Source organism: Alnus glutinosa, chromosome 7, assembly GCF_958979055.1.
Source record: "Alnus glutinosa chromosome 7, dhAlnGlut1.1, whole genome shotgun sequence".
In the NCBI taxonomy this organism is placed as follows: Eukaryota; Viridiplantae; Streptophyta; class Magnoliopsida; order Fagales; family Betulaceae; genus Alnus; species Alnus glutinosa.
Genome location: NC_084892.1, coordinates 3,527,573 through 3,550,822, shown reverse-complemented (window position 1 = coordinate 3,550,822; position 23,250 = coordinate 3,527,573). Strand labels below are relative to the sequence as shown.

General features: G+C 37.7%; 5 protein-coding genes across 7 annotated transcripts; 3 read left to right on the top strand and 2 right to left on the bottom strand.

Annotated features, from left to right (window-relative positions):
- Window positions 1-2,134: 2,134 nt before the first annotated feature.
- LOC133873148 (IAA-amino acid hydrolase ILR1-like) lies at window positions 2,135-5,108 on the top strand. 2 transcript variants are annotated; one of them, XM_062310877.1, is made up of 5 exons: window positions 2,135-2,627; window positions 2,720-2,845; window positions 2,917-3,231; window positions 4,040-4,168; window positions 4,645-5,108. In XM_062310877.1, the coding sequence occupies exons 1-5, from the start codon at window positions 2,232-2,234 to the stop codon at window positions 5,062-5,064; spliced, it is 1,386 nt and encodes a 461-aa protein (XP_062166861.1). In that variant the 5' UTR covers window positions 2,135-2,231; the 3' UTR covers window positions 5,065-5,108. The 2 variants fall into 2 exon arrangements, with proteins under 2 accessions (XP_062166861.1, XP_062166862.1); XM_062310878.1 differs by lacking the exon at window positions 2,720-2,845.
- Window positions 5,109-6,623: 1,515 nt separating this feature from the next.
- Window positions 6,624-9,087, bottom strand: LOC133872375 (putative pentatricopeptide repeat-containing protein At5g37570). The gene has a single exon (XM_062309875.1). It carries the CDS (start codon window positions 9,013-9,015, stop codon window positions 7,330-7,332), a length of 1,686 nt encoding a protein of 561 aa, XP_062165859.1. The 5' UTR covers window positions 9,016-9,087; the 3' UTR covers window positions 6,624-7,329.
- Window positions 9,088-9,810: 723 nt separating this feature from the next.
- LOC133873773 (uncharacterized) lies at window positions 9,811-11,498 on the top strand. Of its 2 annotated transcripts, none has more exons than XM_062311528.1 (2): window positions 9,811-10,113; window positions 10,851-11,498. In XM_062311528.1, exon 1 carries the CDS (start codon window positions 9,830-9,832, stop codon window positions 10,091-10,093), a length of 264 nt encoding a protein of 87 aa, XP_062167512.1. In that variant the 5' UTR covers window positions 9,811-9,829; the 3' UTR covers window positions 10,094-10,113; window positions 10,851-11,498. The 2 variants fall into 2 exon arrangements, with proteins under 2 accessions (XP_062167512.1, XP_062167511.1); XM_062311527.1 differs by having other exon boundaries at window positions 10,845-11,498.
- Window positions 11,499-14,717: 3,219 nt separating this feature from the next.
- Window positions 14,718-19,081, top strand: LOC133872323 (bifunctional nitrilase/nitrile hydratase NIT4B-like). Its single transcript, XM_062309810.1, has 5 exons — window positions 14,718-15,270; window positions 16,034-16,207; window positions 17,285-17,578; window positions 18,357-18,638; window positions 18,784-19,081. The coding sequence occupies exons 1-5, from the start codon at window positions 14,838-14,840 to the stop codon at window positions 18,927-18,929; spliced, it is 1,329 nt and encodes a 442-aa protein (XP_062165794.1). The 5' UTR covers window positions 14,718-14,837; the 3' UTR covers window positions 18,930-19,081.
- An 834-nt stretch (window positions 19,082-19,915) lies between these two features.
- On the bottom strand, window positions 19,916-22,691 carry LOC133873514 (uncharacterized protein At5g41620). Its single transcript, XM_062311224.1, has 3 exons — window positions 21,987-22,691; window positions 21,771-21,902; window positions 19,916-21,532 (listed from the first exon to the last, which is right to left on the bottom strand). The coding sequence occupies exons 1-3, from the start codon at window positions 22,446-22,448 to the stop codon at window positions 20,114-20,116; spliced, it is 2,013 nt and encodes a 670-aa protein (XP_062167208.1). The 5' UTR covers window positions 22,449-22,691; the 3' UTR covers window positions 19,916-20,113.
- Window positions 22,692-23,250: the final 559 nt, after the last annotated feature.

Sequence of the window (23,250 nt, the reverse complement as noted above, 5' to 3'; positions counted from 1 at the left end):
AAATATTATTTATTTTTGAAAAAAAATAGAATATATTAAAAACAAACACGCCAAGCCACCAATAGTAGAGAGAGAGAGAGAGTGAAACACTGAAACAAAGTGAACAAATTGAAAACTTTTTTCCTGTTTTGGCCAAGCAGAGGTGTTGTCTGAAATTTAGAGCTTGACGATAAAAAAAAAAGGTAAAAGGAATTAATGGTCATCTCTGGATGAAACATAAATGTGTCGTCAAATCACATTACTGTGTCTACATAGGTTTTATAAAGGGAATTATTGTAGTAAGTATCTATAGAGGATTTATTACCGTGTTGTCAAATCACAAGTTTTTTTCTTTTTTGAAAAATAATAAATACTTTTCACCCCATTTATTTATACTAATATTCTCTATGAGTAAACTATTATTTTATTTGAAAAAGAGAGAGAGAATTATTTTAAGGCATAAAAAAATGAAAAATGCTGCATAATATAGTTTTTATCTACCATTCATCTAACAAGAAAGAAGTAGTATTCTTAACTAATCTTTAGATTTATTTTTATAAAATTAAAAAAAAAAAAGAAAAAAAAAAAAAAAAAGTCAATTGTTGATTAATTTGAAATTTTATGTTAAGGGGAGGAGTTATTTTTTTAGTTTTGCCCCCTTTTTTTTTATTTTTAATTTCGCCCCACATACTCAAATCTTGGCTCCACCATTGGGTTCGTTTAATAAAGGAACCAAGCTCTAACATAAATTTAGGCTCGTTTATTAAACAAACCGAATTCCTATAAACTCGACTCGACTTGTATAGCTTCATTTTTCTTATTTTTTATAGTATTATTTTTAACTTTATAACGAGAACATCTTAAGTATTTAAAATGATAAAATTGAGTTTTATTCGTAATGTAATAGATATAGTTTGAATTATTATAATTGTGAATCTTGATCTATGTGTATTTGTGTGTATATGAGAGGGATTGTGTATCTATATGTGTGTAATGAATATATATATATATACACACACACACACTCTATAAGACAAACATATAGACACGAGATTAGATTCTTTAAAATTCAAATTAATTTATCTAATTATTTAACTTGGTGATAAGTTCAAGTTCGGCTCATGTTTGAAAAAAAAAAAAAAAAATTAAACAAACAGAGCTTAAACATTTAATACTAGGCTCGATTATAACCCTATATCCAAAAGTGAAGGAGAATTGGTGTAGTCGAAGAGAAAGAAGCAAAAATAATAATAAAAAACAGTTTGGCTAGTTTACAGTTGCTTTCCAAATGCGAATAGCAACGATAGTAGAGTAAAAAATTATAGCGTTAAATTACGCACATAAAATATTTAATTGAAACGAGAGGTGAATAATAAAGAGAAAGTTTAAATTCAAAATCTTTATTTGGACACCATATTAATTCACAATTTATTCCTCCAAGAGATCTTCTAAGAGAGAGACTCCCACTTGAGGCCGTTGAATCACTTCAACCGTGGAAATAACAATTATTGGACCTAATAAATTGCAATTACGTAACAAATTCAAATTGGAATTATGATCACGACAAATCCTCATTTAAGATAAGCTAATGCTTTTGAGTCGTACATCATTAACAAATGCAATTAGATCCGTGACCCTTACGGACGTTATTGAAAAAAGAGATCAGGGGCCGGTCCTTTATGTTAAAGGGTATTTTGGTAATTTCACACGAAGTAAAATTACCAAAATACCCCTCAACATAAGAGACCGGCTCCTCTCCGGTTGAAGTACAACTAGAGAGGATCCTAATTCCACCATTCAGTAGATCAAAATTCAATGCCACATCGTAATAAATGAGGACATGAATCTTATTTATTTATAGGCCTAAAATTAAGTTTAGCCCCATTAAAATTAAGTTTAACCTCTCGTTTATGCTTTGGCTTTATATTAAAAAATTCTGAATCCGTCCTTAAATAGACTTATCAACTTATGCTACTATCCAATTAGGTAGGTTTCATAAGTAGTTTTTCACAATCATCTGTCCGAATTTTCTTTAATTCGAGCAAATAATTTGAAAAGATTCTAATACGAAATAGGGTTAGGTGCTAAAAAAAAAAAAAAAAAAAAAAAAAGAAAAGGTACTGCATTTACAGCACCTCTATAGAAATATAGAAAGAACAACCTGCTCACAAATGTGTACAAATTTGAGCAACAAAAGCAATTTCAAAAAAACCCACACGGAAGCTCTTTGGTTCCAAAATAAGTTTGTTTAGATGTCCAACAACATTGCTCAACATCCTATGCAAACCATGGGTTTCAGTTTCATGCTGTGCTTGATACTATCACCATTCTTATACCAGTCTTGGGCATTAGAGGAGGCTAACAGTGGTTATGGCTCAGAGCTCGAGTTGCTGAGTCGGGAGTTGCTGGAATCGGCGAGAAAGCCGGAGTTTTTTGAATGGATGAGAGGGTTGAGAAGGAGAATCCATGAGTACCCAGAGCTGGGTTTTGAGGAGCACAGGACGAGTCAACTCATCAGGACCGAGCTTGACTCGTTGGGGATTGAGTACAAGTGGCCGGTGGCCAAGACTGGGGTGGTGGCTTCCATTGGGTCTGGGGGTAAACCAGTTTTCGCTCTCAGAGCTGACATGGATGCCCTCCCCTTGCAGGTACTCTGTTTCTCTCTGTTTCACTTTTTTCTTCTCTTCTCGATTTATCCGTCTGTTGTTTTGCATGTATCTGTTCATTGAAATCAACGAAGGAATTAGTTGACTGGGAGCACAAGAGCAAGATCGACGGCAAGATGCACGCATGTGGTCACGATTCCCATGTAGCAATGCTACTTGGAGCAGCCAAGTTACTTCAAAGCAAAAGAGATGAATTGAAGGCAAATCCGAACTCTTTTCAACCAATTCCACTTTCTTGTTTGCTAATTACTTTAAAACATATCTCTTTCAGGGAACTGTAAAACTAGTTTTCCAGCCAGGAGAAGAGGGTTATGCCGGTGCTTACCATATGCTGCAAGATGGCGCTCTAGATGACGTCGATGCAATCTTGAGTATACATGTTTATCCAGCATTTTCTACTGGTGTCATTGCTTCGAGTCCCGGTCCAATTCTTGCCGGTGCTTGGGACTTCTCAGCCACGATTCAAGGGAAAGGCGGGCATGCAGCAGGCCCACATCAGACTAGGGACCCGATTATCGCAGCAGCCTTCTCAATTCTTGCTCTCCAACAGATTGTATCTCGAGAAACTGATCCTCTTGAAGCCAGGGTATGTCTATTCTCCTTCCCTTTCCTCGAAGAAATAATTCATTATAAATTATGGGGTAACAAAGGATAGATCAAACTCGTTGGATTCTGGATCATCCCGGTGCACTAGTCCGATTGATCGTGATATGATCGAATGATGGATCAAATTATTTGGATTTTGTATTATTTATTCCGATTGATAGGGATACGATTAGAGGATCAATCAAACTCTTTCAATTTTGTATCATTTCGGTGCACTAGTCCGATCGATCATGATACGATCGAACTTTTTAAATTTTGTACAATCTCGGTGCACTAGTCCAATTGATCGAACTCTTTGAATTTTATATCATTTCGGTGCATTGGTCTTGATCGTGATACGTTTGAAGGATCGACCAAACTCTTTGAATTTTGTATCATCCTGATGCACTAATTTGATCACGATCTAAATGATCGATCAAACTCTCTAGATTTTGTATAATTCCTGCTCTTTATTCCAATCGATTGAACCTTTTTAATTTTGTTTCATCCCGGTGCGCTAGTTCGATAGATCCTAATGTCATATATACACACAAATCTACTCTGTTATGATTGGATCAAATAATTCACATTCATATTCCAACCATTCCTAATCAGATTTGTCAAAACTAAATCTCTATTAGAATCAAATTTGTCTATAATCCCACCAATCATCCTGTTAGCATGAAATTTGAATGGTTCAGGATTTGAAAAAATCTGTCAACACTTGACAGCAAAAGCCCAAGAGTGCCATACTCGTATCATCAACAAAGAACCAATAAATTCTGATCCATTCATTTTGAATCATATAGGTAGTTACTGTTGGGTTCATAAATGGAGGTCAAGCACATAATGTAATCCCACACTCTATGAAGTTTGGAGGAAGTTTTAGGAGCTTGACGACTGAAGGTCTCTACTACATGCAGGAAAGGATCAAAGAGGTAAGTAAATGTTTGGGCTTCATAATTGTCCATCCTTTTTTTTATCTAATAAAAAAACTGAAAAATGGTGAACTCCCAACAACAAACTTAAAACAAAAATGATAGTGTAGAAATACAAACATGTTGGAACAAGTGGCTTATATTCTCTTGAGCATAGAGAGTAATACAAGAGTATCAGTATAGTGACTAGTTAGCCGGTACGGTACATGGTATTTTGGGGGTTTTTATATTTGTCCGTATATTAGGGTTTTGTTATAAATATGTTGTGCTGTAACCTTAAATCATTATTGAAATAGCCGCACTCTTGTGGATGTAGGCACATTGCCGAACTACGTAAATTTATGTCTTAATTTTTTCTTGCTTTCTCTCTTTTTGATTTCATATTATTTATTATTGTTGTGCACGGTAAGAACAAAACAATTAAATAACAACCAAAACCGAAAGTAGTATATTAACTCCGTTCAACTTACGTACAGGTCATAGAGACACAAGCCGGCGTGCACCGATGCAGTGCGACGGTGGACTTCAAGGAGGAGACGCCAATGCCTCATCCAGTAATGGTTAACGATGAAGCACTATATGAACACGTGAAGAAGGTTGGTGAAATCCTGCTTGGGAAACCCAATGTTCAGATTTTCCCGGTGACCATGGGAGCGGAGGATTTCAGCTTTTTCTCCCAGAAAACTGCCGCTGCAATTTTTGTGGTTGGGACAAAGAATGAAACCCTAAAATCAGACCACCACTTGCACTCTCCTTACTTTTTTATTGATGAAGATGCTCTTCCAGTAGGAGCATCACTTCATGCTGCTGCGGCAATCTCGTACTTGGACAACCATGCTGTCGAGCCTCGCAAGAAACATGGGTTTGTTTTGGCTTCTCGAAACGAAGAACTCTAAGAAACATCCATGTATGAATAAAATAAAAATAATTACAGTAATAAATCTGTACTGCTCATAAACATTTGGGATTCCAATCCTTTTCTTGACAAGGTATACCACCCCGCACAGAAAATAAATTACTGGGAAATCATCACTTTTGCGAAAAACAAATGAAAATGAATATGAACAATTATAATAACGATTAAAAAACAGTAATAGCAGTAAGAAATGTGTCATCATTAGATCGATCACAAATTGCTGACAAACATTTGGGATTAATGCAATCCTTTTCTTGACAAGGTATGGACCACGGATGGAGAAATAAAGGCAAAAGAATGCATACTCCTCACTCCTCAGACTAGGATGCAATTTGCATGTAATGTTTTTCTGAACTTTCAATTCAACCAATGTCCCTTCTAAAAAATCATAAAATTGGAATGTACTCCTTTGTACAAAAAATGACAAAAATACCCTTATAAGGAAATTAAAAAAAAAATAGAAAACATTAATTTTTTATTTTTTATTTTTTTAATTTACAAGGGTATTTGTCTATTTTTTTTATATGTAGAATGTTTAAGGTTTATTTATTTATTTATTTATTTTGGTCTTTTTGTAAGACAAAATGGGCACATTAATTGCAATTTCCGATAGTTTGGGAGGGACGTTACTTTAATTGAGAGTTTTGGAGACATTACAAATTGAATGATAATTTGAAGAAAGTATGAGTACTTTCTAAAAATAAACTATTGGAAAATCATATATTTACAAAAATAAACTTTGCTGCCATGCTCAGTGATCCTACGGGATATATGACGCATTCTACTATTCTAGGGAACTTATTTCATACTGATTCATAATCTTTTCAGGGTCTTTTAAGAGTAAAGGGAAACACCCGTGAAATGCTTTTGTGGATCGGCTGTTTAGATCTTACTGTAGGCCTAGACTTGTTGGCAAATTTTGTTAAATTCTCTTAAAATTTTCAAAATATTTTTATTTTATTTTTTATAAAAAATATTTAGTTATGGATATTTTTGTAAATTTTGTTAAATTATTATCAACGCTTAAATCCTTGCAATCTTTTCCCATTTTTTTTTTTTCTACAAAAAATGGATATTTTAGAAATTTTGACACCCTTCTGCTAAGATTTAACGAAAAATTCTAACGGAGGGGAGAAATTGAAAAAAATGTTAAAGATGGATACGCCAAACTAACATTTTTTAAAGTTTATGAATATAATTACAAAGTGATAAAAGATCGAGCGCAGTAAATAAAGTTTTTCCAAAATTTAATTAGTAATTTTACATTTCAAAAAGCTAGAAGAATCATTTTTAATATTCAATATAAAATTTATTATACTAATATTTTAAATTAAAAATGCCTCAATTTCTTTGAACTGCCACGAGTCTACACCAGCTGGACCTCCATTCCGATTTTCTAAGGCCTCCATCCTGATTTTCCAACCACTACTTGAAGAGAATATCTGAGAAGTTTGGCCTGTCGAATGCCTTCAGGCAAACGTACTCCTCTAGAACCAACAAACAGAACTGAAACTCAGAGCCAAAGTAGAAACCATGGTAAAAGAAAACTAGGTTAATTAACCTTTTCTTCATCTTAATAAATGGCACATCCAGCTTTATCTATTTTGTAAACACTGGATGTTTAACAGAAGATATCAATGCATGATGGACTAACTGCTATCTTGCAGCATTACAATCAAGATTGTTAAAGATAGATCCAAGCAAATTCTGGTCTGGAGAGAGTGAAAATCCAATATCGGTTTCAGCCCGAGCTGTCCATTGAAAAACTTGAATATATTAAACTTAAAGTAACAGTATCTTGGAGAAACTAAGGCAGCGCCAGTCCACAGTTATTTGCTGCCAGTCGACCTCACGAGTGAACAAAATTTCCAGGCAAATCACTCAGAATTAGAATCTCCTCGCAACAACAATCCCGTAGCTGAACTGCATTTTCCATGTCTTGGGTTCAATCTCCAACGTACAAGGTTCCAGAGGAAGAATCACAATTGCATTGATTTGAGGTGAAAATTTGAACCTTAGCAATCAAAATGCCTCTGTGCTACGTCAAGGTGCAGAAAATTGCAGCTCTAGTTTCGAAATAGAAGGCCTTTATCTTGGTTTTCTTTACGCATCAATAAATTGGGATTCATGTTTAGATTCCATAATCTACAATTCCACGGTAAAAAGGAGCCAGGAAATGCAGCTCTAAATCTTCAAAACCATGGCATTGCATGAGAAGAGATACAAAAGAACCCAGCCTCCTGAACTAAATCCAACTGCAACCAGCGATTTTTCTAACTCCTCTTGCCTTCATTTTCTCCCTCACAAGAGAAACATCCAACCACCGGTCTGCTGCTGCATAGATGTTGGACAACAGCACATAATTACCAGCATTACAGGGCTCAATCTCAAGAAGGCGAGCTGCAATCACCTCCCCCAATTCAATATCACACTCTAACTTACAGGCCCCAAGAAGTGCACCCCAGGCACCAGCATGTGGCTCCACAGGCATTGATTTTACAAGCTCATAAGCTGCTTTCAACCTCCCTGATCTGCTGAGAAGATCAACCATACAAGCATAATGATTAGGAGAGGGATCGATAGAGTACTCATTTTTCATGGATTCGAAGTAGTGCCAACCCTCCTCAACAAGCCCACCGTGACTACATGCTGTAAGGATGACCGTAAAGGCCACCTCATCCGGAACCAGCCCTTCGTTTAGCATCCTATTGAAGAGACCAACAGCCCAGTTCCCATGACCATGATAGGACAACCCTTGTATCATGGAACAATACGAGATTAGGTCCTTCTGGGGCATCTCCTCAAACAACTCTGTCGCCCTCTCCATATTTCCACACTTCGCATTCATGTCAACAAGAGCTGCAGCAATATGAGGTTGACGAAGATCAATTGCGCTTCTGCTCAGATACGAATCAACCCATTTAGCCAAATCCAAACTACCAACTTGGGAACAAGCCGACATCAAGCTCACGAAAACAAACTCATCAGGCTCAACATCCCTCGACTCCATTTCAAGAAAAACTTTCACCGCCTCGTTAGGCTGACCATTCTGAGCATAACCCGATATCAAAGCCGACCATGCAACAATATCCCTAACAGGGACCTGCTCAAACAAAAACCTTGCGGACACCATGTCACCCGCCTTTGCATACCCATCAATCATCGTAGTATAAGAAACCGCATTCTTCTCGGGCATTTCATCAAATATCCTTTTAGCACCCCTCAAGTCACCCAGTTTCACAAGCCCGCTAATAATTGCATTCCACGACACAACATTTCTCTCCGGCATAACGTCGAACAGCCTCTTCGCCTCCTCCAAATCCCCAACAGTAACATACCCAACAACCATAGCCGTCCACGAAACGACATTTCTCTCAGTCATGTCATCGAAAACCTTACGAGCACACGCAATCTCTCTACATTTCCCGTACAAGTCAATCAAACTCGTCCTGACGTAGGCATCCCCTTCAGCCCCACACCTCAATGCCGACCCATGAATGGCCCGCCCTAGCCTAACCTCACGCGCACACGAACACGATTTAATCAGCGACGGATACGTGTACTTATCGGGCACACCCTCCTCTCTCTTCATGCGAATAAAGACAGAAACGGTGTCGCTGAGATGCGACTTTTCGCAGTAACCTCTGATGAGGCAGTTCCAGAGAAATGCATTGGGTCTGAGAACGCGGTTGAAGACGCTGGTGGAGTAGGAGAGGGTGGAAAGAGAGTTGCAGAGGGAGACGAAGAGGTTGACGACGAAGTGGTCTTGCTCTAGGCCTTTGCGGATGATGTGGGCGTGGAGTTGGTGGAGGTGGAGGGAGGTCTTGCAGGCTCTGAGGAGGGTTGGGAGTGAAGGGAGAGTGGTGGTGGGTTCGAGTTCGCGGAGGCTATTAGGGTAGGGAAAGGTAGAATAGCGGCGGAGAAAAGGCATGGAAGTGAAGAGGCCGTGTTGGCATGGCTTTTAGATACAGGGCCTTTGGCGTTCCCTTTGTGTCTTCGGCTTTGTTTCGGGCTCAATGAAAATTGAAAACGCCAAAACGGTAAATTGGCTGCAGAGAAAAAAGAAAGAAAAAAATAAAACAAAAACTCCAATTTCAAATGGAAAATGTTTACTACAAATCCCTTATTGAGGTGGCATTTTTCAAACCGTAAAAAATTATGTGATAAAATTTGACAATTAAATTTAATTATTTAACGTTGGATGGGACAAGTGCCACATAAATTGTCATATTAATTTGTAAAAAATTTATAATAATAATAATAAATAATACACATTATTTACCATTGAATGCAATTCAAGTCCGGCTTGAAATTATATTTTTATTTTTTATAATTATTTTTCAATATGGCGTGATAATTTTAAACAATTCTTGAATCAATGTTTATTAAAAAAAAAATAGAATTTAAAAGTTAATTGAGACTGGCACATCAACATTTTGAAATAATTATGAGATAAAAATATATTTTATTGATGTTGATATGTGTAACTGACGAGTAATTCTATGTGTCGTATTCATTTTCTTCTCGTGTCACTCTAAAAATTATATGGCTTTTAAAATTATTATTTGATCAAAATTTAATAATAATCTATCATAAATCAAATTGTAATTTTAAAAAGTAGAATTATTTAAAACTGACTGTCTCAACCAATTTGGATAAGTCCTTATTAAAAATAAAAAATAAAATAAAATCTAAAATTGGTAAAGCCGAACTTAGGCCCAATAAAACTCGTACCCACTTCGTGGATGAAGAGTCCGAGACCTCCCGAGAACGCGGCCAAGCATAAAGGCGTGGTGCTTCCAAAGCATAAACACAAACAGATGGTGTTGTGGTCGTACCCACCCACGCCCAGACAGCTAGTCGTGACGGCCTGCTTCTTCGTCACCGGCGCATCACTCTTCGCCATCGGGGTCCACCTGTCATTCGCAAACATAGGCCCTCAACAAGCCCGTGCCAAGGCCCGTAGCGATGTCATCAAAGACCGCCTCAGGAAGATGCTCGACGACTAGCGTGAAAGAGCAAGCGCTTGGTAAACACGAACTACAATTATTGCGCCTCAAAAGCTTTTCGACGGTTTTCTATGCACTTTACTCGAATACCCAATTCCCGCATTTGCTCCACAATTTTTTATTTTTGATAATTTAAAGGGAGTGATCATACAATAAGATTGGTGGTTACCCCTGGGAAGGTGATAACAACTCTTCATGGCAGAGACAACCCTTCATGAGGTTGCAGAAGCCTATAAATAGGCTATAGGGGCAGAGAGTTTGTCATTTAATTTGCTGCCCCTTTCTCACTTTCTTTCCTCCTGAATTTCCACCCTAACAGGAGAAACCTTCCATAGATAAACACTTCAACGATCCTTCTTTTTGTGCTCTTGAAATGAACTGGGTCTCAGCTCGTTGTGCTTCTGGTGGTATTCTTAGGTGTTATTTCAATTTACATTGCTTGCATTTATTGCTTTGATATGAGTTTTAAGTGTCAACGTTGAGGCAGGATGGAGGTCCAATATTGAAAATTTCACTTATTACTGTACTCAAACATTGCGTGATTGGATAAGTTCATGGCTATCAGAATATTGTGCCTAATATCTAAATTGAAAGCATAACTTAAATTCCCTATATACTTGAGAAGATGTCTTTTGAGACCGACTGATGTTTCCCTCTGCTTGCAAGGTTTTAGAAACATAGATTCTAGGATTAATTTTTTTCACTATCCTGGTTGTTTTGATAAGTCATTTTTGTTCTGTTTTTCTTTAAGATTTAGATGGTGGACATGAAAGCACCAAGTGTCTAAGCATGAGGAATTAGAAGGCGACTGCAGTGCGAGGTCAGGAAGAAGTTCATATCGTTTTTCTTGTTTAGGAGATCCTTGCTCTCACCCAAGTCCAACATCCTGCAATATGATTAAGGAAAAGCCTACTTAGAGGTATGCAGCACATGTATTTCTTGAGCCTTTAAAATAGTTTTTAAGGCTTTGCCTGAGAAAGATTGGATTGCTTTCTGCTTTCGACCATAGCATATCACAAGCACAAAATCAACGCGCCTTTGCAAGTGAAGACACATTCTTAGTGCCATATTGTAGTAAATATATGTTTGGACTCCTGGAGAATTTTGTGTTTTGTGAAGCTTATGTCTTTCTAATTTCCAGTTCCTGACCGCTTTGTGGGGTTGAGATCTTGTGCTGCAATGCTAACCTCATTACTCTTGGGTTCTAATTCCAACTAGAAAAGGGAGTATTTACTTGAATGAACTCAATTTTGGTGTACCGAGGCTATCCCTATGTTTTGTTTGTAATGCAATTTGTTTGGGGAAATGATATAAGATTTATCTGTCCTCCATTTGTGTACCATCTCCCATGTCATTTCATTTTCGTGTCCAAGTAAATAAAAACGTTGTTGGAGGTGCTACAAAACTGCGATATGGGAAAAATGGTTGTTCTTTTGAGTTTTTCTTTATTGGGTTACAAGTATTTATTACTTCTTTTTTCAGGGATTTAGTTGATAATAGGTAATTATAACTTATTTTAAGAAGGTCGTTAATGTTTTATAATTTTACTAATAATCATATCATTTCAAATTGCTGTTTTGGTACTATGATAAATTGTCACTTATCCCAAAATCCAAACTAATAGAAATTTATGAATGCAATCATATAATTGATCATCTAACATTACTAATCATGCCATTTCAAATTACATAATTTATTTTGAGGTGGAAGAAATTTACCTTCTTCTCTAATATGTGGTAGAAGTCGTTGGTCTCTAATATATATTATTAGTTGTTTTGACTCCCTCACTCCATCATTTGGCAAAAGTGTAACTTGCCGTGGGTTTATAGAAGTTTGGAGAAAACCTTTATGTGGATGATCCAGAGCTTTAAAGGGAAGCCCCTTCTAAATTTGGTTTACAAGCTTATGGTAGGGGGTAGCTACTTGTAGGGACAAGTGTTTGTGTCGTATCTATAATGTCTTGTGTTGGGCATATAAGTAATATTATGCATGATCTCAATATTTCTCAAGAAAACAGATGATTTTTGAGATTGTAGAACTTTGTCCATTAAACAAGTTTGACTCTAAAATTTACAAATATTGCTGGATGGATGCATGGCACGTCTTTTGGGCGGACAGGTAGCACCTAGCAAGACCAAGATTTCTTGTAATTAGTTGTCCGAATTGTAGCTATTTTAAACGGCCAATTGAAAGAAGGTTGTGATGTGTAATAGTACCATTAGTGAATAATGGACCGGATAATAGTAGGCTGGATTGCCTTAGTAGTTGGGCTGGATTTTAATAGTGGGCTGAATGGGCTTGGCTCATTCCAATTATTAGAGTTTAGGACTATGTCTATATAAGGCCATAAGTCTAAGTATTAGAGTTTAGGGTTATGTCTATATACATTGGGAATGATTAAGAATTTGATTGGATTTGTGAGAATATAAAATTCTCATATATGATTTACTTTTTATTTTTGATAAGTAAGAATTCAATAAAAAGCGTAGAAGGGTGCAACCTTAATGCATATGAAATATACAAAAGTGCCCATAATAAGAGAAAAGAAACGAATAAAAAAGTAAAAAATCAGCGAACAACATACTACCCGGACTATGCGCCGACACCCAAAGATATAACATATTAAGCACATTTCTACAAAGAGCCCCAACCGGTACCTCCACATCTTCAAAAAGCCTAGAATTTGACTCACGCCACAAGCTCCACAAAACACACAAAGAAACCTACTTTCAAATACCATTAACAGGATCACAACCCAGCAAAGTGTCCCAACTACTCAATAAATTTAGGACACTGTTAGGCATAACCCACTCCACCCCGAACAAGTTATAAAAAAAACTTTAAACAACCCATGTCACATCACAATGAAGTAGAATGTGATCAGATTTGGTTTACTTTCTTCTTCTTCTTCTTTTCTTTCTTTTTTTTTTTTTTTTCTTTTTTTTCTTTTTTTTTAGAAATATTTGGTTTACTTTTAAGCATCATGTTAGAATTATTATTTTCTAAAATATCTTTATGTTTCTCTTTTTAAGGGCCTCTTTTTGAGTGCATAAGGCCCTTTGTTACAAAATTATTTAAAAGTTAAAACAAAAAATGACAGGGAAGAATAAAACTAATTTATTTGATTATATATATATATATATATATATATATATATATATATATATATATATATATATATATATATATATATATATATATATATACCGTGGTTTTTCTTTCATTTCCCAATATGTAAACTATCAAATACTACTTGATTTATATATATTATCCATAACCAAATAAAATCCGTTCATTTTTATTTTTTTCTAAAATAAAAATAGTTCGTCACTTTTATATACAGATTTTACATTCATTTGCTTTTCAAGTGGAATAAAATAATTCTTCACTTTTGTATACAAATTTTGTAAATGGTCACAATCAAACCCAAAAAGTAGCAATAAGAAAAAAAACCATGGCAAAAGTATAGCATAATCCAAGTATAAGAGTAATACTACATGTCATACTCATGTCCCTCTTGTATCCCTCTAAAAATGAGGTGACTTTTAAAATCACCATTGAGCTTGTGATTGATCAAAATTGAATTTTGATCACATGGTGATTTTAAAAGCCACATCATTTTTAGAGGGACACAAGAGGAACATGGGTATGACGTTTAGCATTACTCCCAAGTATAATCATTTATACAATGGAGAGGGAGAGAGTTTTTCAAGGATTAAAGGCTGTGGCTTAAACGGCTTATTAATAAAAAGTTAAAAACGAAGGGAATGTGATCATTCTTGTCTTTGTAAAGAAAAATTCCCAATGTCATGGAAATGTGGATTCTCACCTCTCTAGCCCTAAGGGAATCCACACATTTCCTATAAAAGAGGTTAGATAGGAATTCACATTCCCTTGAGTGTTTGGAGTTCCTCAACTTAAATGTAACCAAATGAGGCAATCTTTTAGGATTCTCAAGAATCTTACTCTCATCTATTCTTAAAAGTTTACTCTCATCCAAATGCCCAAGGAGAGTATTTATCAAAACCAAGCTTTAGATTTTGAAAACAACATCTTAGTAGTTTTCTTCTTTCTTTCTTTTGCCATTATCTAGTATTTAGGGTTGACAAAGTTTTTCTTTAAAGTGGGTTGAAAGAAATTCTTTTAAGAAAAATGTTAAATTTACAACACCAACACAACAACCACACAACAACCCTTCACATGAGGGTGGACCCCACACACTGGGGCCCACACTCATGTGAGAGATTGTTGTGTGGTTGTTGTAATGGTGTTGTGTATGAATCAAATTCCTTCTTTTAAACATGTCTATCAAACTGACATTTGTTCTTAAAGCATGTAATTTTCACATATACAAAGCTCTATTAAAAATATATGTAAAAATTACAAATGCTTGTGAAAATAAAATGTTCTAAACATAAACATCAATTTAATATATTAATTTGAAAAAAATTCCATCAACTTAATAAGAAAAAGTTTGCCAGTAAGTTTTAGAAACCTTGCCAAGTAAAATTTTGCTAAACTTAATTTTTTTTTTTAAAAAAAAAAAAAAAAAAAAAAAAAAAAAAACCATGGCCAAACACTTCTGGTGAATGGTGGTATTTTTTTTCCCTCGACAAAAGATCCATTACCTTTCCAATTCTTCGCTCTGTTTTTGTGCAAGGCACAGTACCCAGCCAGCAGACATACATATTACATAGGCAGAAATCACACACACAAACACACACAAAACAAAGAGTGGCAGATAATGGATATACAGCCCCTACGCAGCGCAGAGAATAGTATTCAACAGCCAAAACAAGAACGACAAGAGAAACAGCTGAAGCTCCGGCGTGTCACCGTAGACCGACACACCAAGGTGGACGGGCGCCACAGGCGGGTCCGGATACCGGTGAACTGCTGCCCAGGTGTTTTCCGGCTGACGGAGGAGCTGGGTCACCGCTCCGATGGCCAGACCATCCAGTGGCTCCTCAACCAGGTCCGTCCAGACCTCGTCCTCCCGGGCTCGTCCCGGGCTCGCCTGGCTCGCAACACGACCTGCACGGCCTCACCCACGTGCGCGACTGGGGTACAGGAAGATGTTTTGGACCAGAAGGCCGTGGCTCTTAACCCAAGGCCCACGGTCAGGGCCACTGTGGTTCAGGCTTCTACGGTGTTCTACGATACCCCGGCAACGTTGGGTAAGTGAGCCCCTCTTACCCATTTCTGATGTTTTTGATTGGTTGACTGGAAAATGTGGGAAGAGGAATGAAACTTATGTTATTTACTCCCATAAAAAGTTAGGTTTATGCTTCGAAATTTTAGATTTTCATCATGTGGGACCAAAGTGGTCCCTCTTCTCTGACTCTAAGTAACTTAAAAAAGAGGGTGATTGTTTTGGATTTGGTAATTGTGAAAGAAAGATTCTGGTTTTTGGATGTCCCATGCAATCGGGTGTGTGTTCAGGTCCTTGCACTTAGTACTTTTCCCACATGCGGAAGATTTTAACTCATAACCAATCTGGAGCATTTAAAGAAAAAAAGGAATTTATGAAGATTATAAAAGTAAATGTTTTGAACCATTCTTCAGGGTGGTTTAGGGGAATCATTTTGATTGTGTGCCATGAAAATGACAAATTTTTTTTTTCCGCTGAGAAAATTAGATGAATCAAGTAGGAAGCACGGGGAATAGAATGTTATGTCCTGATTGTGGGTTTTTCCTTATTCACTTTGCCCTCAAGGGGACTGATTGTGGGACATAATTTTTATACTGTACTTTACGTTCATTGATAAATCTAGCTAGTTCTGTAACTTTCCAATTGTTGTCACAAACTCGCAATTACAGCCTAAGATGGCAAATTCATTGCTTTATAGTGCCTTTAAGGGGTCCATCTGCCAAAGAGAGTTTAGTTAATACGGTTTCTGTGCTTGTTATCATTAAAACCTTTCCTGATATTGTGAGCAGATAAGGCAGAGAGATTGATTGCTGGTGCTGCTGCATATGGCTCGCAACTAGTTGTGTTTCCAGAAGCATTTGTTGGTGGTTATCCACATGGGGTGATGTTTGAGGCTCCTTCAGAAACCCATCTATCAAACAAGGAGTTCCAAAAGTATCTGGCCTCAGCTATTGATGTGCCAGGTACAAACCCTTTCCATTAAAATGAAGCTGTCGCCTCTTGCACAAACTTTACATGCCAAATATGTCTGAAATATGTGATTCTTGGTGTAAATTTCGGAACTGCAGACACTAAATTACCATGTGTAGATGTGCTTGAGCATGTGTTCTGGCAGCTAACTCCTGCAAAGTTGTGGAGTTTATAATACACAAACCTCGTAGGGACTTTCTCTATCGTGTTTGTTCATTTGTTTCTGCCATATTATGTACTTTGTCATACTAATCGAAAAGAAAAAAAGAAATGATATCTTTTGCCATAAAAAAGTTAACATCTCTATCTCTCTCTCTCTCTCTCTCTCTCTCTCTCTCACACACACACACACACACACACATTCGCGTGGGCTTAGTCATTCACTAGTCTTACTGAGCACTTAATTGTCCAGTTGTTTAGCCCTATTAGCAGGAGCCAAGAATTAATCTCTGTTGATCAATAAATACTCTCTTTCATTTGTTTCAAGCATAAGGAAGCCTTACGAAGTTGATGTTATATAGGTTTTAAAATATTTTAGCTACACTTTTATACAAATTCAAGAGTAGTTCCTACATTAGAAGTCCGGTTTTCACTGGACCCAGTGATAAGTGGAAACAAAATACAATATGCAGTTCTGTTGCCATCCACAGATTAATGATTGTCTTGTGATAATCTGCAAAGTTGCTTTAGAAAATATAGAGCTGCGAGACATCACAGATGTGGGTAATAGACACATCATGCATGTATTGGTTCTAAATCTAAAATTTTTGAATTAGTTTTGCATCTACCTGAAAAGAAGTAGCAGTAGTATCTAATTGCTAATCAAGGTTTAACAACTTTATGCTTAGTACATATTTGAGCTTTAAGCTTTACCCACTGTATTATTTCATTTTGCAACCAATGAACCGACTATCAAATGTAATTCTATTCTTCTTGCAGTGAAAAACCCATGGAACCGACTATCAAATCTAATTATATTCTTCTTGCAGTGAAAAGCCCTTGGAACTGACTATCAAATCTAATTCTATTCTCCTTGCAGTGAAACTTATGTTGGATATTTGTTTAAACAGGACCTGAAGTTGACAGACTTGCTGAAATCTCGGGTAGATATAAAGTTCACTTGGTGATGGGAGTAGTTGAAAGAGTTGAATGTTCGCTCTTTAGTGCCATTCTGTTTTTTGATTCCCTTGGCCATTATCTTGGAAAACATCGAAAGCTCATGCCAATGGCATCAGAATGTGCAGTGTGGCGGTCAGGAGAGAAATCATTACTGCCTGTACATGAGACTCCAATCGGGAAAATAGGTGGCCTCATTTGCTGGGACAATAGAATGCCTTCTCTAAGAACTGAATTGTACGGAAAAGGTATTCCTTTTGTCATTGCTGCTTACTGTTTTGTCATAGTTACTTTGAAAAGAACGCCTAGTGCTATTTGATGTTGTCTCTGTTGTCATTCGCATCAACCATTATCATTATGCAATATGAAGAACTGGGTTAAGTAAGCTTTGGTCCAAAAGTTTCCATCTTGTCCCTGTTTTTTTCAATTGCAACAATGTTACAAACAAACTTTTGCAACTATTTTAATGTTGTTGGTCGAAATATCACCCTTCCAATCCATCTGGCATCGCATTTGCTTGATAGGCACTTGCGATGTTTCTTCAAATTTGTTGCCAACATGGCACCCACAACCCAATCTCTAATCTTACTTAGGTATCATATTAGCATTAGTGTTGATAATTTTAGTCAAACTCCTTATCAATTGGTAGGAAAATCATGTCAGGTTGCGATATATATAAAAGTCTTGGGGTTGATTAATTTGTTATTCTTGAATTAAGTATGGATAAGTTTCTCAAGAAAGCCAACATTGGAGCCAACACCACTTGGTCAAGAAACTAGTATTGATGGTATTGAACAACCTTGTTTAAAGGAAAACCGTGTTGAAATTGACATGGAAAAGGGTCCTGTCAATCTTATGACGATGAAGAATTGAAAAACAATGCCAAGCAATGTAGTTATAGATTTTTTATTTATTAAAAGTTTGCACCGAGGGAAAATCCTGACATCGTCACTGCATACATCCAAAAGCTTCCTTACAAACTATAGTTCTTCAGTCTTTTGTTTAATCATCTGCCCCTATATGTAGGTATTGAAATATATTGTGCACCTACGGCCGAAGCGAGGGAGATATGGCGGTCATCAATGACCCATATTGCCCTAGAAGGTAGCTGCTTTGTTCTATCTGCCAACCAATTCTGTAGAAGAAAAGATTATCTTCCGTCACTAGACGGTGTTTCTGGAGGTTCAGATGGTGACATCTCCGATGATACAATCATATGCGCTGGAGGTAGTGTTATTATATCACCGTCAGGGACCATTCTGGCAGGACCTAATTACCAAGGGGAATCCCTCATCTCAGCTGATCTAGGTATGAATTTATATCTGCTTTACTGCCAACAATTTGGAACTGTCCAAATCTGAAAATTTAACCCCTTTTTTGCTTGGTGGAAGATAGATTGACCAAAGTAGTCTCCCAAATCTGAAAAAATTGTGTTCACTATTTGATGTTCCAGATCTTGGAGAGATTACTCAAGCAAAGCTAGATTTTAGTGGAATTGGGCATCGTCTGGGACCAAACTTTGTCGATCAGACTCCGGATAGACTTGATCCAATTTTCTTAACAACTGCTGTGAAAACAGAAGTTCCTGATGAGCTGTAATGGTGACTTAGCTGTGCTATATTTGAGTTCTGGAACTATTTCTGAGTCTTCTTGGCACCAAATTAGGGTTTTTATTATCTCATCTTATGTACAGAGGTTAGGCAGTGGGTAAATATGTCAAATACATTTGAAGAAATCAAACATGTTGAATAGATGCTCTTCTTGGGCAATTTTGGTGGTCAGAGTACGCCCAGGGGTACAGTTTGATGAATATGTTAGTCCAGGAATATTTGCGATTTTAGCTTATGAAATTCCATACATCAAACATGTGCTATTTTTGTGTCTGTATTTGTATTCTGTTCTCCACTCAAACGGTATTCTTAATGTAAGAATAAAAGCTAACTTCTTATTTAAAAAAAAAATTAAAAAGAGAAACAGTTAAAAGTGGCCGCATAGCCATCTTAAATGGCTATACATCTATTTTAGTTTTCTCAGAATAAGTGTATTCTATAGAAAATGCCTTCTTAGAAAATTTGAAAAAAAAATAAAAAAATCTTATAAAATATAATTTTTTTTTTAAAAAAATAAATAAATAAATAAATATATATATATATATATATATATATATATATATATATTTCAGGTAAAGCTTTACATCTATTTTAGTTTTCTCAGAATAGGTAGGTATATTCTATAGAAAATAATCAAAATATCTTCTTTAAAAAATAATAATAAAAATAAAAAATAAAAAAAATCCTAAAAAGTGTATTTACCAAAAACACGATATACTTAACCAAATACATTAACAATGTTAAAATTCTACTTTCTTGATTTATGACTATTAGATCTCTTTTAATAATACAAGGTTTTTCCCTTTGTTGACAAGAGTCTCCGGAATTGTATTATAGATGCAGGCAACAATTTTGTCGTAAGGGCATGAGGCATCTCTCTAGCCGTATGGGAACATTGCTCAGTCATATAACTTTGGGCATAATAATTCCAAAAAGGTCAGATATAAATGCCCTTCAAGGGGCCAAAAGAGAAGGTGCAAATAGTGGGAAATACATAAATACTGGAAGAAGTTTTTCTACAAAAAGAGCTATTGACACAAAGGTTCCTACCAACAGAAAACATTCTAATGCAAATTGAGCAGCGATTGCCGCAACTTGAGCTGCCATGAGGGATAGCAAGCATCCACCATCATTACAAGTCAAGCGGCTGTGGAGAATGCAAGTAAAGCATTCTCACCGCCTGGATTTTCTTGCATTATGGCTTTCACCTCTGGCTTCTGCTAGCCTTGACTTAGGACCATTCCCCAGCACCATCGCAGGTGGTCTCTCCTGAGCTGCATTGACAAGATCACGGGAAGGCCATGGCAGTGGCGGCCCCATTTGTCGTGTTGGACTAGCATAAACTCTGGGGGAACCCATCCCAGTGCTAGACAACATTTGGTCCCTCAGACCCTTCACTGATTTATACCCCTGCAATTCATCCCCATAACCCTTTCCCTGAGCTTGCTTTTCCAGTTCCAAGAATCTCCCCCAGTCTGACCTATCCAAGTTATGAAGTTCGACTCCATCGGATATACTCCTTTGCAGAGAAGTGCTTCTCCTCGGTGCTCTCCCGGATGTAGATTTCCTTCCTTTGATTTCTTCTTCGTCTATTTGAACCATTCTTGGATCACGACCAAACCCCGAAGAATGAATCCACTTATAGCTCTTGTTATGGTTGTCCATATTCAATTCTATGGAATGAAGATCACTCTCAGCAGCCGAGTCATCTTCTTCAAACTCTTCTCCATCTTCTACTTCTCCTCCATCCTCTTCCTTCTCTTCACTTGGATGGGAACCGAAGCGAGCTCTACTTAACAACGCAGCAATGTCTTTATCATTGGGATGGCTCACAGAACTACGCCCTCTTTCTATTAATCTCTTGGTCCCCAGAAAAGCTTCAAGCTGATTCCTCAATTTATCAACAGCTGCATTTTTCTCCTCAGCCTGATGCTTTGCCTCCGAGAGCTTCATCTGAGCTCTCTCCTCATGCAAAGCATTGGCCAAGTGCATCATCCCCCTTTCCTCCTCAACCTCTTTCCGAATTTTTACGGACTCTCTCTTCAGCTCCTCCACTTGGGCTTCATCTTCGCCAACATCCCTTGCTAATTCGTCACACACTTGCTCCACTATCTCTCTTGCTCTCTTTTCACTCTCAAGCTCTTTCACCGCCTTAACAAGAGTCGCCTTTGTGTCCGCCAGCTCTCTCCCGAGCTTCTTGTTCAAGCTCTCCAACCGCCTCCTCAGCTTCCTCTCTACCTCAAGCTCTCCCGCAAGGGACTCGACAGCAGCCTCAACAGCTTCCTGCCCTTTGCTCTTCCACGCTGCCTTCTCCTCCGCAAAACACTTGATCAAATAGTTGATCTCGCTCTGATCCGAGCGCTGCTCTTGGATAAGCTGATTGACCTGCAAACGAGCCCTCTCCAGCTCCGCATGTAAGGCGGAGATCAGGGACATGCTCGTCGAAGGCCGATCCTCATGACCCCACACACGGTTGATAATCTTGAGTAGCTCTTTGGATGTGGTTAGAGCATTGCTCACATCCTTCAAGCGCGTCTTCCCTCCGACTGTCGATGCACTGGGAGTCTGCGCTCGAGATCTGCTACTCTCAATCTGCATCAAAATCAAACAACAGATATATGTAAATAAAAAATTCCTTTTGCATGAAATGAATACAAATCAATATAGAAAATGCTAACCCGTCTATGTTATAAATAATCACAAAATTGAGCCTAATACAAATCAATGTAGGACTTTTGCATATGATCATACACAGTGAATGTGACCATGTTTTAGGTGGAAAAAAATTAGCAGCTATCAAAAAAGTTGAAGTAAATTTGATACTTCGTACCTCCATTAAACTGGCATTGCTTAGAGCGTCAATAGGTCCAACATGATGGTGGTCCGTCAGCCTAAGCCTCTGAGATATGGAACCAGACGGTGTTCCTCTCCGGCGACTACCTGTTCCCGACCGATCCATTCTCTGCAAAAACCATGCCGTTGTACAACAATTTCCCCAACCAAATAAAAAATATTGACAAGATCGCGAAATTCAGCAAATACGGACCTCGGAAACGGGACTATGCGACGGATCGGACAAATGTGGAGGCAAAGAGCCGGAGTGAACGGACCTGGCCATCCTCTCTCTGGCTCTGAGCCGCCTCTCGTCCGCGCGTTCCTTCACGCTCGGCGACGGCATCTCGTTCATCTCCCACAGCGTCGCCGCCAGCTTCCTTGCCGACACCGGCGCCTGCGCCGGCTTCGTTCTGGCGCCATGGCCGGGGTACTTGGGCGACTCCACGGCCCTGCGCATTGCGGAAGACGACGCGGGAGATCGCGAAGAGTTCATCAGCCTCCACGTAGGCACGGGCGTGCTCGATCCGCCCCTCTTGCCGCCCACCAGTATTGCCCTCTTGAACCTGTAATTCTGGATTATCGATGACGAGGACGACGCCGATGATGTGCACCCTCGCTTTCTGATCTTTCCGGGGATCATCAAGTCCATCCCCCCTCGGCTTTGCCTTGGCATTATCACTGGAAAGTTCTAGAACCTAGATCCAAAACCTCATGAATTTTGGTTTTCTGCGAAATGAAGTGGATCTGGAGACTGGAGAGATTTGTGGGAGTTAGTGAGACTGGGAGGAAAGCAAATCATAGCCTTGAAGGAGCTTTTTTTGATGGCCTCCACTACTGCTTCTCTATGACTACTACTCGTAGATTTCTGATCGCTACAGTCTGTACGCTTGGTACAAGGCCGTCTAAAGTGACTACAGGAAAAGAGGAGGAGGAGGAGAATAAATCGGACGCGGTCGGGATTCGTGAGCGTGATTACGTGGCGGTCAAACGAGTGGGAGGATATATGGTTGTTGTGTTCTGATTTGGTGTTACTGGGACCAAACCCTGTGGGTCCCCGAATATTAGCGAAACTTAGGTGGACTGATGACTTGGGGTGGGCCCCTGAAATTTAAATCATGTTAAATTAGGACAAGTTTGATTGAGAATCTAAGCATAATTTTAGTCAAGTTAATCTCATCGGAATTACTATTTATATTACTTTAACAAAAAAGGAAAACATAAATTTTACTGCAATTTGAAAAGGAAAATGGCGGGGGTATTACAGTTTCTAATATTAATTTCTTTACAAACTAACATGTTGGTAAATATTTTATAAAAACAAATGTCACATAATTTAATAGTTAATATAATAATTGTCATATATATTGTTACGTTAATTTGTGAACATGATAAGTGTAACGTGGACTGTGACGTAATACTTCATAATTTTAATAATTAATGTTGTGAGTATTATGTGAATTATCGCATCAATTTAT

What these genes read in the sequence shown, in the direction of transcription:
- LOC133873148 (XM_062310877.1), top strand. Translation starts at nt 2,232, where the DNA reads ATGTCCAACAACATTGCTCAACATCCTATGCAAACCATGGGTTTCAGT. An exon ending in TGGATGCCCTCCCCTTGCAG is followed by an intron (nt 2,628 to 2,719) that starts GTACTCTGTTTC and finishes AAATCAACGAAG; the next exon opens with GAATTAGTTGACTGGGAGCA. An exon ending in GCAAAAGAGATGAATTGAAG is followed by an intron (nt 2,846 to 2,916) that starts GCAAATCCGAAC and finishes TATCTCTTTCAG; the next exon opens with GGAACTGTAAAACTAGTTTT.
- LOC133872375 (XM_062309875.1), bottom strand. Translation starts at nt 9,015, where the DNA reads ATGCCTTTTCTCCGCCGCTATTCTACCTTTCCCTACCCTAATAGCCTC.
- LOC133873773 (XM_062311528.1), top strand. Translation starts at nt 9,830, where the DNA reads ATGAAGAGTCCGAGACCTCCCGAGAACGCGGCCAAGCATAAAGGCGTG.
- LOC133872323 (XM_062309810.1), top strand. Translation starts at nt 14,838, where the DNA reads ATGGATATACAGCCCCTACGCAGCGCAGAGAATAGTATTCAACAGCCA. An exon ending in CTCAGCTATTGATGTGCCAG is followed by an intron (nt 16,208 to 17,284) that starts GTACAAACCCTT and finishes TTGTTTAAACAG; the next exon opens with GACCTGAAGTTGACAGACTT. An exon ending in CCTCATCTCAGCTGATCTAG is followed by an intron (nt 18,639 to 18,783) that starts GTATGAATTTAT and finishes TTGATGTTCCAG; the next exon opens with ATCTTGGAGAGATTACTCAA.
- LOC133873514 (XM_062311224.1), bottom strand. Translation starts at nt 22,448, where the DNA reads ATGCCAAGGCAAAGCCGAGGGGGGATGGACTTGATGATCCCCGGAAAG. An exon ending in CGCATAGTCCCGTTTCCGAG is followed by an intron (nt 21,903 to 21,986) that starts GTCCGTATTTGC and finishes TGGTTTTTGCAG; the next exon opens with AGAATGGATCGGTCGGGAAC. An exon ending in GCAATGCCAGTTTAATGGAG is followed by an intron (nt 21,533 to 21,770) that starts GTACGAAGTATC and finishes ATTTTGATGCAG; the next exon opens with ATTGAGAGTAGCAGATCTCG.